Source organism: Triticum aestivum, chromosome 1B (genome assembly GCF_018294505.1).
Source record: "Triticum aestivum cultivar Chinese Spring chromosome 1B, IWGSC CS RefSeq v2.1, whole genome shotgun sequence".
NCBI classification, from domain to species: domain Eukaryota; kingdom Viridiplantae; phylum Streptophyta; class Magnoliopsida; order Poales; family Poaceae; genus Triticum; species Triticum aestivum.
In genome coordinates, this window is record NC_057795.1 from 428,224,827 (window position 1) to 428,237,822 (window position 12,996).

Here is a 12,996-nt window from a genome sequence, read left to right on the forward strand (position 1 = left end):
AGGAGTTTCTCTCGAAAGAAGTGAGTGGGAGAAAAGTAGAACTTGATGAGGTAACTGTACCTTCTCTCGAACTGGAGTGTCGCACATCGCAAAAAGCGGTTCCTGTGATGCCTACACCAACCGGAGAGGAAGCTAATGATGATCATGAAATTTTGGATCAAGTTACTACTGAACTTCGTAGGTCGACCAGGACACGTTCCTGATACGTCTCCAACATATCTATAATTTTTGATTGTTCCATGCTATTATATTACCCCTTTTGGATGTTTATGGGCTTTATTTTACATATTTATATCATTTTTGGGACTAACTACTAACCGGAGGCCCACCCCGTATTGCTATTTTTTTGCCTATTTCAGTATTTCGAAGAAAAGGAATATCAAACGGAGTCCAAACAGAATGAAGCCTTCAGGAGCGTGATTTTTGGAACGAACATGATCCAAAGGACTTGGAGTGCAAGTCAAGAAGCAATCAAGGTGGCCAGGAGATAAGAGGGCGCGCCCACCCCTCCTGGGCGCGCCCCCTGTCTCCTGGGCCCCACGAGCGGCCACCGACGTACTTCTTCCTCCTATATATACCTACGTACCTCGAAAACATCCAACGAGCCAACGAAAAAACCTAATTCCACCGCCGTAACCTTCTGTATCCGCGAGATCCCATCTTGGAGCCTTCGCCGGTGTTCCGCCGGAGGGGGAATCGACCATGGAGGGCTTCTACATCAACACCATAGCCCCTTCGATGAGTTGTGAGTAGTTTACCACAGACCTTTGGATCCATAGTTATTAGCTAGATGGCTTCTTCTCTCTTTTTGGATCTCAATACAATGTTCTCCCCCTCTCTTGTGGAGATCTATTCGATATAAACTCTGTTTGCGGTGTGTTTGTCGAGATCCGATGAATTGTGGGTTTATGATCAAGTTTATCTATGAGAAATATTTGAATCTTCTCTGAATTCTTTTATGTATGATTGAGTTGTCTTTGCAAGTCTCTTCGAATTATCAGTTTGGTTTGGCCTACTAGATTGATCTTTCTTGCCAGGGGAGAAGTGCTTAGCTTTGGGTTCAATCTTGCGGTGTCCTTACCCAGTGACAGAAAGGGTTGCAAGGCACGTATTGTATTGTTGCCATCAAGGATAAAAAGATGGGGTTTATATCATATTGCTTGAGTTTATCCCTCTACATCATGTCATCTTTCTTAATGCGTTACTCTGTTCTTACGAACTTAATACTCTAGATGCATGCTGGATAGCGGTCGATGTGTGGAGTAATAGTAGTAGATGCAAGCAGGAGTCGGTCTACTTGTCATGGACATGATGCCTATATACATGATCATGCCTAGATAATCTCATAATTATTCGCTTTTCTATCAATTGCTCGACAGTAATTTGTTCACCCACCGTAATACTTATGCTATCTTGAGATAAGCCACTAGTGAAACCTATGGCCCCTGGGTCTATCTTTTATCATATTAGCTTTCAATCTACTTTTATTTGCATCTTTACTTTTTGCATCTATATTGTAAAATACCAAAAATATATTTATCTTATCATACTATCTCTATCAGATCTCACTTTTGCAAGTGGCCGTGAAGGGATCGACAACCCCTTTATTGCATTGGTTGCGAGTTCTTTGTTTGTTTGTGTAGGTGCGTGGGACTTTTGAGGAGCCTCCTACTAGATTGATACCTTTGTTCTCAAAAACTGAGGGAAATACTTAAGCTACTATTGCTGCATCACCTTTCCTCTTCATGGAAAACCAAGGCAAGCTCAAGACGTAGCAAGAAGGACTTCTGGCGCCGTTGTCGGGAAGGTCTTCGCTCAAGTCAAGACATACCAAGTACCCATCACAAACTCATCTCCCTCGCATTTACATTATTTGCCATTTGCCTCTTGTTTTCCTATCCCCCACTTCACCCTTGCCATTTTATTTGCCCTCTCTTTCCCAATCTTCTCCTCTCATTTTCGCTTGCCTTTTTCTATTTGCTTGTGTGTTGGATTACTTGTTGCCATGGCGCAAGATAATACCAAATTGTGTGATTTCTGCAATACCAATAATAATGATTTCCTTATTACTCCGATTGCTCCTCTTAATGATGTTGAGTCTTGTGAAATCAATACTGTTTTGCTGAATCTTGTTATGAAAGATCAATTCGCCGCTACTCATCTAAATAACTTTGTTGATTTGTGTGATATGCAAAAGAAGAAAGATATGGATAATGATATTGTTAAATTGAAGTTATTTCCGTTTTCGCTTAGATATCGTGCTAAAGTTTGGTTTTTGTCTTTGCCTAAAAATAGTATTGATTCTTGGAACAAGTGCAAAGATGCTTTTATCTCTAGGTATTTCCCTCCCGCTAAGATTATTACTCTTAGGAATGATATTATGAATTTTAAACAACTTGATCATGAGCATGTTTCCCAATCTTGGTAAAGAATGAAATTGATGATTCGCAATTGCCCTACTCATGGTTTGAATTTATGGATGATCATACAAAAATTTTATGCCGCTTTGAACTTTGCTTCTAGAAATTTTTTAGATTCGGCCGCGTGAGGCACGTTTATGGAAATCACGTTAGGAGATTCTACAAAACTTCTTGATAATATTATGGCTAATTATTCTCAATGGCACACCGAAAGATCTTCTAGTAAAAAAGTGCATGCTATAGAAGAAATCAATGTTTTGAGTGGAAAAATGGATGAACTTATGAAGTTGTTTGCTACTAAAAAATACTCCTCTTGATCCCAATGATATGCCTTTGTCTACTTTGATTGAGAATAATAATGAATCTATGGATGTGAATTTTGTTGGTAGGAATAGTTTTGGAAACAATGCTTATAGAGGAAACTTCCCTAGTAATTCCTCTAATAATTATGGAAATTCCTACAATAATTCTTATGGTAATTTTACCTCTTATTTTGAGAATAGTGTGAAATAATTTATGATCTCTCAAAAGAATTTTAATGCTTTTCTTGAAGAAAAATTGCTCAAAGTTAATGATTTGGCTAGGAACGTTGACAGACTTTCGCTTGATGTTGATTCTCTTAAACTTAGATCTACTCCTCATAAGCATGATATCAATGAGTATCTCAAAGCAATGAGAATTTCCATTGATGAGTGCAAGGAAAGAACCGCTAGATTGCGTGCTAAGAAAGATTGCTTTATAAAGGCGTGTTCTTCTAGTTTCAATGAAAATAATGATGAAGATCTTAAAGTTATTGATGTGTCTCCTATTAGATCTTTGTTTTGCAATATGAATCTTGATAATAATGGGACTGGAGATGATTCAACTTTATTTAGAAGGCGTCCCAAGAATTCGGAGTTTTCAGATCTTGATGCTAAATTTGGTAAAAGTGGGATTGGAGAGGTCATGACTTTAAATAGTATTGAACCCACTATCTCGGATTTCAAGGAATTTGATTATTATAATTGTTCTTTAGAGGGTTGTATTTCCTTGTTGCAATCTGTTGTTAATTCTCATCATGCTTATAGTCAAAATAAAGCTTTTACCAAATATATCGTTGATGCCTTGATGCAATCTTATGATGAAAAACTTAATTTGGAAGTTTCTATACCTAGAAAACTTAATGATGAGTGGGAACCTACTATAAAGATTAGAATTAAAGATCATAAGTGCTCTATTGAGGAATTGAGTGCCAAAGATGGCACTACTTAGATCTATCTTCGCTTTTATGCCTAGCTAGGGGCGTTAAACGATATCGCTAGTTGGGAGGCAACCCAATTTTATTTGTATTTTTTGTTTTTTTCTGTTTAGTAATAAATTTTGCATCTACCTTCTATTTATATGTGTTTTTATGTTTTAATCAGTGTTTGTGCCAAGTAGAACCTATAGGATAACCTATGGTGATAGTTAATTTGGTTCTGCTGAAAAACAAAAACTTTGCGCGCACGAAATTAGTTTTGTTAAATCATAGAAACGTGCTTTTGCGTTGATTCTTTTTGCTGATCAATAGACAAATTGTCCAGGACTTCCTATTTTTGTAGGATTTTTAGAGTTCCAGAAGTTTTCCTTAGTTACAGATTGCTACAGACTGTTCTGTTTTTGACAGATTCTGTTTTTCGTGTGTTGTTTGCTTATTTTGATGCATCTATGGCTAGTATTAAGTGGTATGAACCATAGAGAACTTCGAATATAGTAGGTTTAACACCAAAATAAATAAAGAATGAGTTCATTACAGTACCTTATGTGGTGGTCTTGTTTTCTTTCACTAACGGAGCTTATAAGATTTCCTGTTGAGTTTTGTGTTGTGAAGTTTTCAAGTTTTGGGTAAAGCTTTGATGGACTATGGAATAAGAAGTGGCAAAATCCTAAGCTTGGGGATGCCCATGGCACCCCAAGATATTCAAGAATAGCCAAAAGCCTAAGCTTGGGGATGCCCCGGGAAGGCATCCCCTCTTTCGTCTTCGTTCATTGGTAACTTTACTTCGAGCTATATTTTTATTCGCCACATAATATGTGTTTTGCTTGGAGCGTCGTGTATTATATTAGTCTTTGCTTGATTTTTACTTTACCACAATCATCCTTGCTGTACACACCTTTTGGGAGAAGCCTACTTTATTGAATTTATTAGAATACTCTATGTGCTTCACTTATATCTTTTGAGCTTGATAGTTTTTGCTCTAGTGCTTCAGTTATATCTTTTAGAGCACGGAGGTGGCTTAATTTTGTAGAAATTGCTAGTCTCTCATGCTTCATTTATATTATTTTGAGAGTCTCTTAGAACAGCATGGTATTTGCTATGGTTATAAATTGGCCCTAGAATTGTAGGCATCCAAGTTGGGTATAATAAAAACTATCATAGGAAGTGAATTGGATGCTATGATCAATTTGATACTTGATAATTGTTTTTAGATACGGAGGTAGTGATATTAAAGTCATGATAGTTGGGTGATTATGAATTTAAAGAATGCTTGCGTTGAAGTTAGCAAGTCCCGTAGGATGCACGTATGGTTAAAGTTGTGTAACAAATTTGAAACATGAAGTGTACCTGGCTTGTGCATCCTTATGAGTGGCGGTCGGGGACAAGCGATGGTCTTTTCCTACCAATCTATCCCTCTAGGAGCATGCGCGTAGTGCTTGATTTTTGATGATCTCTAAATTTTTGCAATAAGTATATGAGTTCTTATGACTAATGTTGAGTCCAGGGATTATACGCACTTTTACCTTTCCACCATTGCTAGCCTCTTCGGTACCGTGCATTGCCCTTTCTCACCTTGAGAGTTGGTGCAAACTTCGCCGGTGCATCCAAACCCCGTGATATGATACGCTCTATCACACATAAACCTCCTTATATCTTCCTCAAAATAGACGCCATACCTACCTATTATGGCATTTCCATAACCATTCCGAGATATATTGCCATGCAACTTTCCACCGTTCTGTTCATCATCATCATGACATACATTACTTTTGTCATATTGCCATTGCATGATCATGTAGTTGACATCGTATTTGTGGCAAAGCCACCATGCATAATTTTTCATACATGTCACTCTTGATTCATTGCACCATCCCGGTACACCGCCGGAGGCATTCATATAGAATCATATCTTGTTCTAGTTTCGAGTTGTAATTCATGTGTTGTAATCAATGAAAGTGTGATGATCATCATTATTAGAGCATTTCCCGAAAAGAAAAAAAAGAAAAAAAAGAAAGGCCAAAAGAAAAAAAGGCCTAGAAAAAAAATAAAAGAAAGAAAAGAAAAAAAGAAAAAGAAAAAAAGAAAAAGGAAAAAAGAAAAAGGAAAAAAGAAAATAAATAAAAAGGGGCAATGTTACTATCTCTTTTTCCACACTTGTGCTTCAAAGTAGCACCATGTTCTTCATGTAGTGAGTCTCATATATTGTGCTTCAAAGTAGCACCATGTTTTTCATATAGTGAGTCTCATATGTTGTCACTTTCATATACTAGTGGGAATTTTTCATTATAGAACTTGGCTTGTATATTCCTACGATGGGCTTCCTCAAATGCCCTAGGTCTTCATGAGCAAGCAAGTTGGATGCACACCCACTAGTTTTCTTTTGTTGAGCATTCAATTATAGCTCTAGTGCATTCGTTGCATGGCAATCCCTACTCCTCATGTTGACATCAATTGATGGGCATCTCCATGATTATCCTCGTCAATGTGAGACTTTCTCCTTTTAGTCTTCTCCACACAATCCCCATTATCATATTCTATTCCACCCATAGTGCTATATCCATGGCTCACGCTCATGTATTGCGTGAAGGTTGAAAAAGTTTGAGATTATTTAAGTATGAAACAATTGCTTGGCTTGTCATCGGGGGTGTAGAATTTGGGAACATCTGTGTGTGACGAAAATGAAGCATAGCCTAACTATATGATTTTGTAGGGATGAACTTTCGTTAGACATGTTATTTTGAGAAGACATGATTGCTTTGATTAGTATACTTGAAGTATTACTATTTCTTTTATCAATATGAACTTTTATTTTGAATCATTTGGATCTGAACATTCATGCCACAATAAAGAAAATTACATTGAGAATTATGCTAGGTAGCATTCCACATCAAAATTCTGTTTTTGTCATTTACCTACTCGAGGACGAACAGGAATTAAGCTTGGGGATGCTTGATACGTCTCCAACGTATCTATAATTTTATATTGTTACATGCTATTATACTACCCCTTTTGGATGTTTATGGGCTTTATTTTACATATTTATATGGTTTTTGGGACTAACCTACTAACCGGAGGCCCACCCCGTATTGCTGTTTTTTTTTGCCTATTTCAGTATTTCGAAGAAAAGGAATATCAAACGGAGTCCAAACGGAATGAAACCTTCGGGAGCGTGATTTTTGGAACAAACGTGGTCCAGAGGACTTGGAGTTCAAGTCAAGAAGCAATCAAGGCGGCCAGAAGATAGGAGGGCGCGCCCACCCCTCCTGGGCGCGCCCTGTCTCCTGGGCCCCACGAGCAGCCACCGACGTACTTCTTCCTCCTATATATACCTATGTACCCCGAAAACATCCAGGGAGCCAACGAAAAAAACCTAATTCCACCGCCGTAACCTTCTGTATCCGCGAGATCCCATCTTGGAGCCTTCGCCAGCGTTCCGCCGGAGGGGGAATCGACCACGGAGGGCTTCCACATCAACACCATAGCCCCTCCGATGAGTTTTGAGTAGTTTACCACAGACCTTCGGATCCATAGTTATTAGCTAGATGGCTTCTTCTCTCTTTTTGGATCTCAATACAATGTTCTCCCCCTCTCTTGTGGAGATGTATTCGATGTAAACTCTTTTTGCGGTGTGTTTGTCGAGATCCGATGAATTGTGGGTTTATGATCAAGTTTATCTATGAGAAATATTTGAATCTTCTCTGAATTCTTTTATGTATGATTGAGTTATCTTTGCAAGTCTCTTCGAATTATCAGTTTGGTTTGGCCTACTAGATTGATCTTTCTTGCCATGGGAGAAGTGCTCAGCTTTGGGTTCAATCTTGTGGTGTCCTTACCCAGTGACAGAAAGGGTTACAAGGCACGTATTGTATTGTTGCCATCAAGGATAAAAAGATGGGTTTTATATCATATTGCTTGAGTTTATCCCTCTACATCATGTCATCTTTCTTAATGTGTTACTCTGTTCTTATGAACTTAATACTCTAGATGCATGCTGGATAGCGGTCGATGTGTGGAGTAATAGTAGTAGATGCAGGCAGGAGTCGGTCTACTTGTCACGGACGTGCCGATATACATGATCATGCCTAAATAATCTCATAATTATTCGTTTTTCTATCAATTGCTCGACAGTAATTTGTTCACCCACCGTAATACTTATGCTATCTTGAGAGAAGCCACTAGTGAAACCTATGGCCCCAGGGTCTATCTTTTATCATATTAGCTTTCAATCTACTTTTATTTGCATCTTTACTTTTTGCATCTATATTATAAAATACCAAAAATATATTTATCTTATCATACTATCTCTATTAGATCTCACTTTCGCAAGTGGCCGTGAAGGGATTGACAACCCCTTAATTGTGTTGGTTGTGAGTTCTTTGTTTGTTTGTGTAGGTCCATGGGACTTTTGAGGAGCCTCCTACTGGATTGATACCTTGGTTCTCAAAAACTGAAGAAAATACTTACTCTACTATTGCTGGATCACCGTTTCCTCTTTAAGGAAAACCAACGCAAGCTCAAGATGTAGCAGTTCCACACTAGAGTGGTACAGAATCCCATCCCGGAAGTCAAGTTGTTAGACAACGGTGAACCTACGAACTATGAAGAATCAATGATGAGCCTGGATTCCGACAATGGCTTGAGGCCATGAAATCTGAGATAGGATCCATGTATGAGAACAAACAAAGTATGGACTTTGGTGGACTTTCCCATTGACCGACAAGCCACTGAAAATAAATGGATCTTTAAGAAGAAGACAGACGATGATGGTAATGTCACCGTCTATAAAGCTCGACTTGTCGCGAAAGGTTTTTGACAAATTCAAGGAGTTGACTACGATGAGACTTTCATACCCGTAGCGATGCTTAAGTCTGTTAGAATTATGTTAGCAATTGCCACATACTATGATTATGAAATCTGGTAGATGGACGTCAAAATAACGTTCCTTAATGGGTTACTTAAGGAAGAGTTTTATATGATACAATCAGAAGGTTTTGTCGATCTAAGGATGCTAACAAGTTATGCAAGCTCCAGCGGTCCATCTATGGACTGGTGCATGCATGTCAGAGTTGGAATATACGCTTTGATGAGGTGATCAAAGCTTTTGGTTTTATACAAACTTACGGAGAAGCTTGTATGTACAAGAAAGTGAGTGGGAGCTCTATAGCATTTCTGATAAGTATATGTGGATGACATATTGTTGATTGGAAATGATATAGAATTTTTGGAAAGCATAAAGGGTTGTTTGAAAGGAGTTATTCAAAGGAAGACCTGGGTAAAGCTGCTTGCGTATTAGGCATTAAGATCTATAGAGATAGATGAAGACGCCAAATAAGACTTTCACAGAGCACATACCTTCACAAGATTTTGAAGGAGTTCAAAATGGATCAGTCAAGGAAGGAGTTCTTGCATGTATTATAGGGTGTGAAATTGAGTAAGACTCAAAGCTCGACCATGGCCGAAGAAAGAAAAAGGACGAAGGTCATTCCCTATGCCTCGGCCATAGGCTCTATAATGTATGCCATGCTATGCACTATACCTGATGTGTGTCGTTCCATGAGTCTGGCAAGGGGGTACAAGAGTGATCTAGGAGTGGATCACTGGACAACGGTCAAAATTATCCTTAGGTTCCTAAAGAGGACTAAGGAATTTTTTCTCAGTTATGGAGGTAATAAAGATTTCGTCATAAAGGGTTACATGAATGCAAGCTTTGAAACCGATCCGGATGACTCTAAGTCGCAAATGGGATACATATAGTGAAGCAGTCATTTGGCACAGCTCCAAGTGAAGGGCGGTAGCAACATCTACAGGATGACATAGAGATTTGCAAAGTACACACGGATCTGAATGTTGTAGACCCCTTGACTAAAACCTCTCTCACAACCAAAACATGATCAAACCCCATAACTCATTGGGTGTTAATCACATGGTGATATGAACTAGATTATTGACTCTAGTGCATATGGGAGACTGTTGTAAATATGCCCTAGAGGCAATAATAAAATGGTTATTATCATATTTCCTGTTCATCATAAATGTTTATTATTCATGCTAGAATTGTATTGACCGAAAACTTAAATACATGTGTGAATACATAAACTCCATTGTGTCCCTAGTAAGCCTCTACTAGACTAGCTCGTTGATCAAAGATGGTTATGGTTTCCTAACCATAGGCATGAGTTGTCATTTGATAACGGGATCACATCATTAGGAGAATGATGTGATGAACAGACCCAACCGTAAGCTTAGCATCAGATAGTTTAGTTAGTTGCTATAGCTTTCTTCATGTCAAGTATCAGTTCCCTAGACCATCAGATCATGCCACTCCTAGATACCGGAAGAATGCCTTGTGTGCTATCAAACGTCACTTCATAACTAGGTGATCATAAAGGTGCCCTACATGTATCTCCAAAGGTGTCTGTTGGGTTGCATGGATCGAGACTAGGATTTGTCGCTCCATGTGATGGAGAGATATCTCTTGGCCCTCTCGGTAATACAACATCATAAGAAGCTTCGTGTGACTAATGAGTTTAGTCACGGAATCTAGTATTATGAAACAAGTAAAGAGAATTGTCAGTAACGAGATTGAACTTGGTATGGAGATACCGACGATCGAATCTCGGACAAGTAACATACTGCCAAACAAAGGGAATTGCATACGAGATTGACTGAATCCTTGACATCCTGGTTCAACCGATAAATATCTTCATCGAATATGTAGGAATCAGTACGGCATCTAGGACCCCCTATTGGTTATTGACCTGAGAGGAGTCTCGGTCATGTTTGCATGTTCCGAACACATAGGGCCGCACGCTTAACATTCGATAGCGCTAGGGTAGTATTAAGATATCAATAGTGGAAAGTCAGAAGGTTGTTCGGAGTCCCAGATGGGATCCAGGACGTCAAGAGGAGCTCCAGAATGGTTCGGAGATAAAGATTCATATATGGAAAGTTGCTATCGGGGTTCCGAAAAATGCTCAGGATTTTTCGTATTGTACCGGGAAGGTTCTAGAAGGTTCCAAAGTGGGGTCCACCTGCAGGGAGACCCACATGAACGTGGGTAGTGGGGAGAGGCCCCCACACCCCTAGTCTAGGCGCACCAAGATCCCCCATTAAAAGGAATAGTATCATATCCCGAAGGATAAGGTCAGGATCCCTAAAAAGGGGGGATAGCGATCAGTGGGAAGGAAAGGAGGGATTTCCTTCCTCCCACCTTGGCCAACGACCATAGGGACTTGGATGGCAAGCTACCAGCTGCTTCCACATCTATATAAAGGTGGGGAGGCGTTGGGGGCAACCAACCTTCGACCCTTGCCCATTACCTCTCCCAACACCTCCCACATTTCACCGGTATGCGCTTGGCGAAGCCCTGCCGGAATTCCACTGCCACCACCACCACGTCGTCGTGTTGGTTCAGATCTCATCTACCACCTCTCCCTCGCTTGCTGGATCAAGAAGGAGAGGACACCATCGAGCTAAACACATGTAATGTCGGAGGTGCCGTCCGTTTGACGCTAGATCGGATTGGATCGTGATTGGATAGTGAAGAGTACGACTACATCAACCACGTTACGACGCTAACGCTTTCGGTCTAAAAGGGTATGTGAACACACTTTTCTCCCGTAGCTATGCATCTCCTAGATTGGATCTTGGGTGTTTTGTAGGATTTTTTTATTTTCATGCTTCGTTCCCCATCAGTAATGATCCCTATGAGTGTTGCGGTGTTCAGGGCAAAAACCTTAATCTTTTTTGAATCGGGCAATGGTGGTGCTCCAGTGTTGTTTCTTTTATGAAGGTGATGTCTTGGAGTCCACAGCTCGTCGGGCGTAGCATCGTCTCTTCATGACACCTTTGTCACAGTAGAGAACTCCGACATCTTCAAGCGGTCGTTACGGGCTTGGAATGGGTTGGGGTGATGTCATAGCTGTTCTTATGCATTGTTGTATCCTACCTCGGATGTGTGTTGCGGTGTCAGAATTGTATGCTTTGGATTATATGATCGTTGTTTTATCTATCAAACAGGGCGTGAGCCTTTTTTTTAGATATAAGAACATGACAATGATCACAAAAGCATGGATCTTGTACTAATTCTGGATCAAACACCTACAAGACAACAACACCAGCAGGGAGAGGCGGAGAGAGAGAGTTCAAAATGTAAAAGAAGAGAAGCCGAGTCATCATAACGCAATTAACCTAAACCCCTACACGTGCATAGCTAGCGACAAGCTAAGTTCTACACAAGTTGACTTTGACTAGCCAGCTACGTCCACAGGGACTCCCTCTTGAGGTGGTCCTGCTGCCCGTAGTGATGCACGTTGGAGGCCGGCGCGCCGCCGTAGCTGCTCATCAGCTGCGGCGGGAAGCCGCCGCCGCCGTTCTGCATCAGGAAAGCCTCTGCTGCTGCGGTGTCGTCGACGACCATCTGCTGCATGGCCGCCAGGCTGTGGCCGTCGCTTCGTCCTGCGTCGTCCTTGGACTGGCAGCCGTCTCGCTGCTGCATCTGGATGCACAGGATCTCGGCCTGCGCGACGGCGAGCTGCATCTGCAGCTGCGACACCTGGTTCTGCAGGAAAGAGATGGCCCCCACGCAGCCGTACACCGGGTCTCGCACCCGCGCGTTCGCCTCGTACACCAGGCTGCTCACCGCGTCCCCGCGCTGCTGCACCGGCAGCTCCTGCAAGTAATGGCATCTCATATGTTAGCATCTGCGTGTCTCCGCGCGTCATTGCATGAAATATCATCTAGCTACGTAGGAGTATGTATACGTACCAGGAGCATCTTGCTGACGTTGCTGGCGCCGAAGACCTTGTGGACGATGGCGAACTTGTGGGGGTCGTCGGCTGGGAAGAAGGGGGCGAAGATGCAGTCCTTGGTGCACCGCCGCCGGAGCAGCTTGCACGACGCGCACGGCGACCCGCCGGCCATGAACGCGACCGTTGTATGTGCCTGCAGTGTATCAGCGCCGCCGGCGGCCGGCCGGAGATCTCTAGTGTAGTTTCTGTTAGGCGGAGCTAGAGCACTTGGGCCTGCCAGCTTGGGCAGCTAGAGGCTTAGAGCTAGAGAAGCGAGTTCAGCAACAAGGAGATCGATGGCGACCGGAGTGTGCGAAGCGAGCGGTTATTTATATCGGTCGACGACGACGACGCATGTGTGTGCTGTTGAGAGAGACTCCACGCCCGAGAGAGACAAGGGTAATTAGTACAGCGCTGTTGGCTAGGTTCTCCAGAGATGCCCTGCCTCTGACCTAGTAGCTGGAAAGTAAAGGGTAAAGGGTAGCTTAATTAATCTAGACAGCGCAGACATAATTTTTCACGGAGGCGAAGTGTGGCAGAGGGTGATGCT

At 41.5% G+C, this 12,996-nt stretch overlaps 1 protein-coding gene across 1 annotated transcript; it reads right to left on the reverse strand.

Annotated features, from left to right (window-relative positions):
• Nucleotides 1-11,630: 11,630 nt before the first annotated feature.
• Nucleotides 11,631-12,732, reverse strand: LOC123092089 (LOB domain-containing protein 12). The gene is made up of 2 exons (XM_044513774.1): nt 12,424-12,732; nt 11,631-12,328 (listed from the first exon to the last, which is right to left on the reverse strand). The coding sequence occupies exons 1-2, from the start codon at nt 12,577-12,579 to the stop codon at nt 11,915-11,917; spliced, it is 570 nt and encodes a 189-aa protein (XP_044369709.1). The 5' UTR covers nt 12,580-12,732; the 3' UTR covers nt 11,631-11,914.
• Nucleotides 12,733-12,996: the final 264 nt, after the last annotated feature.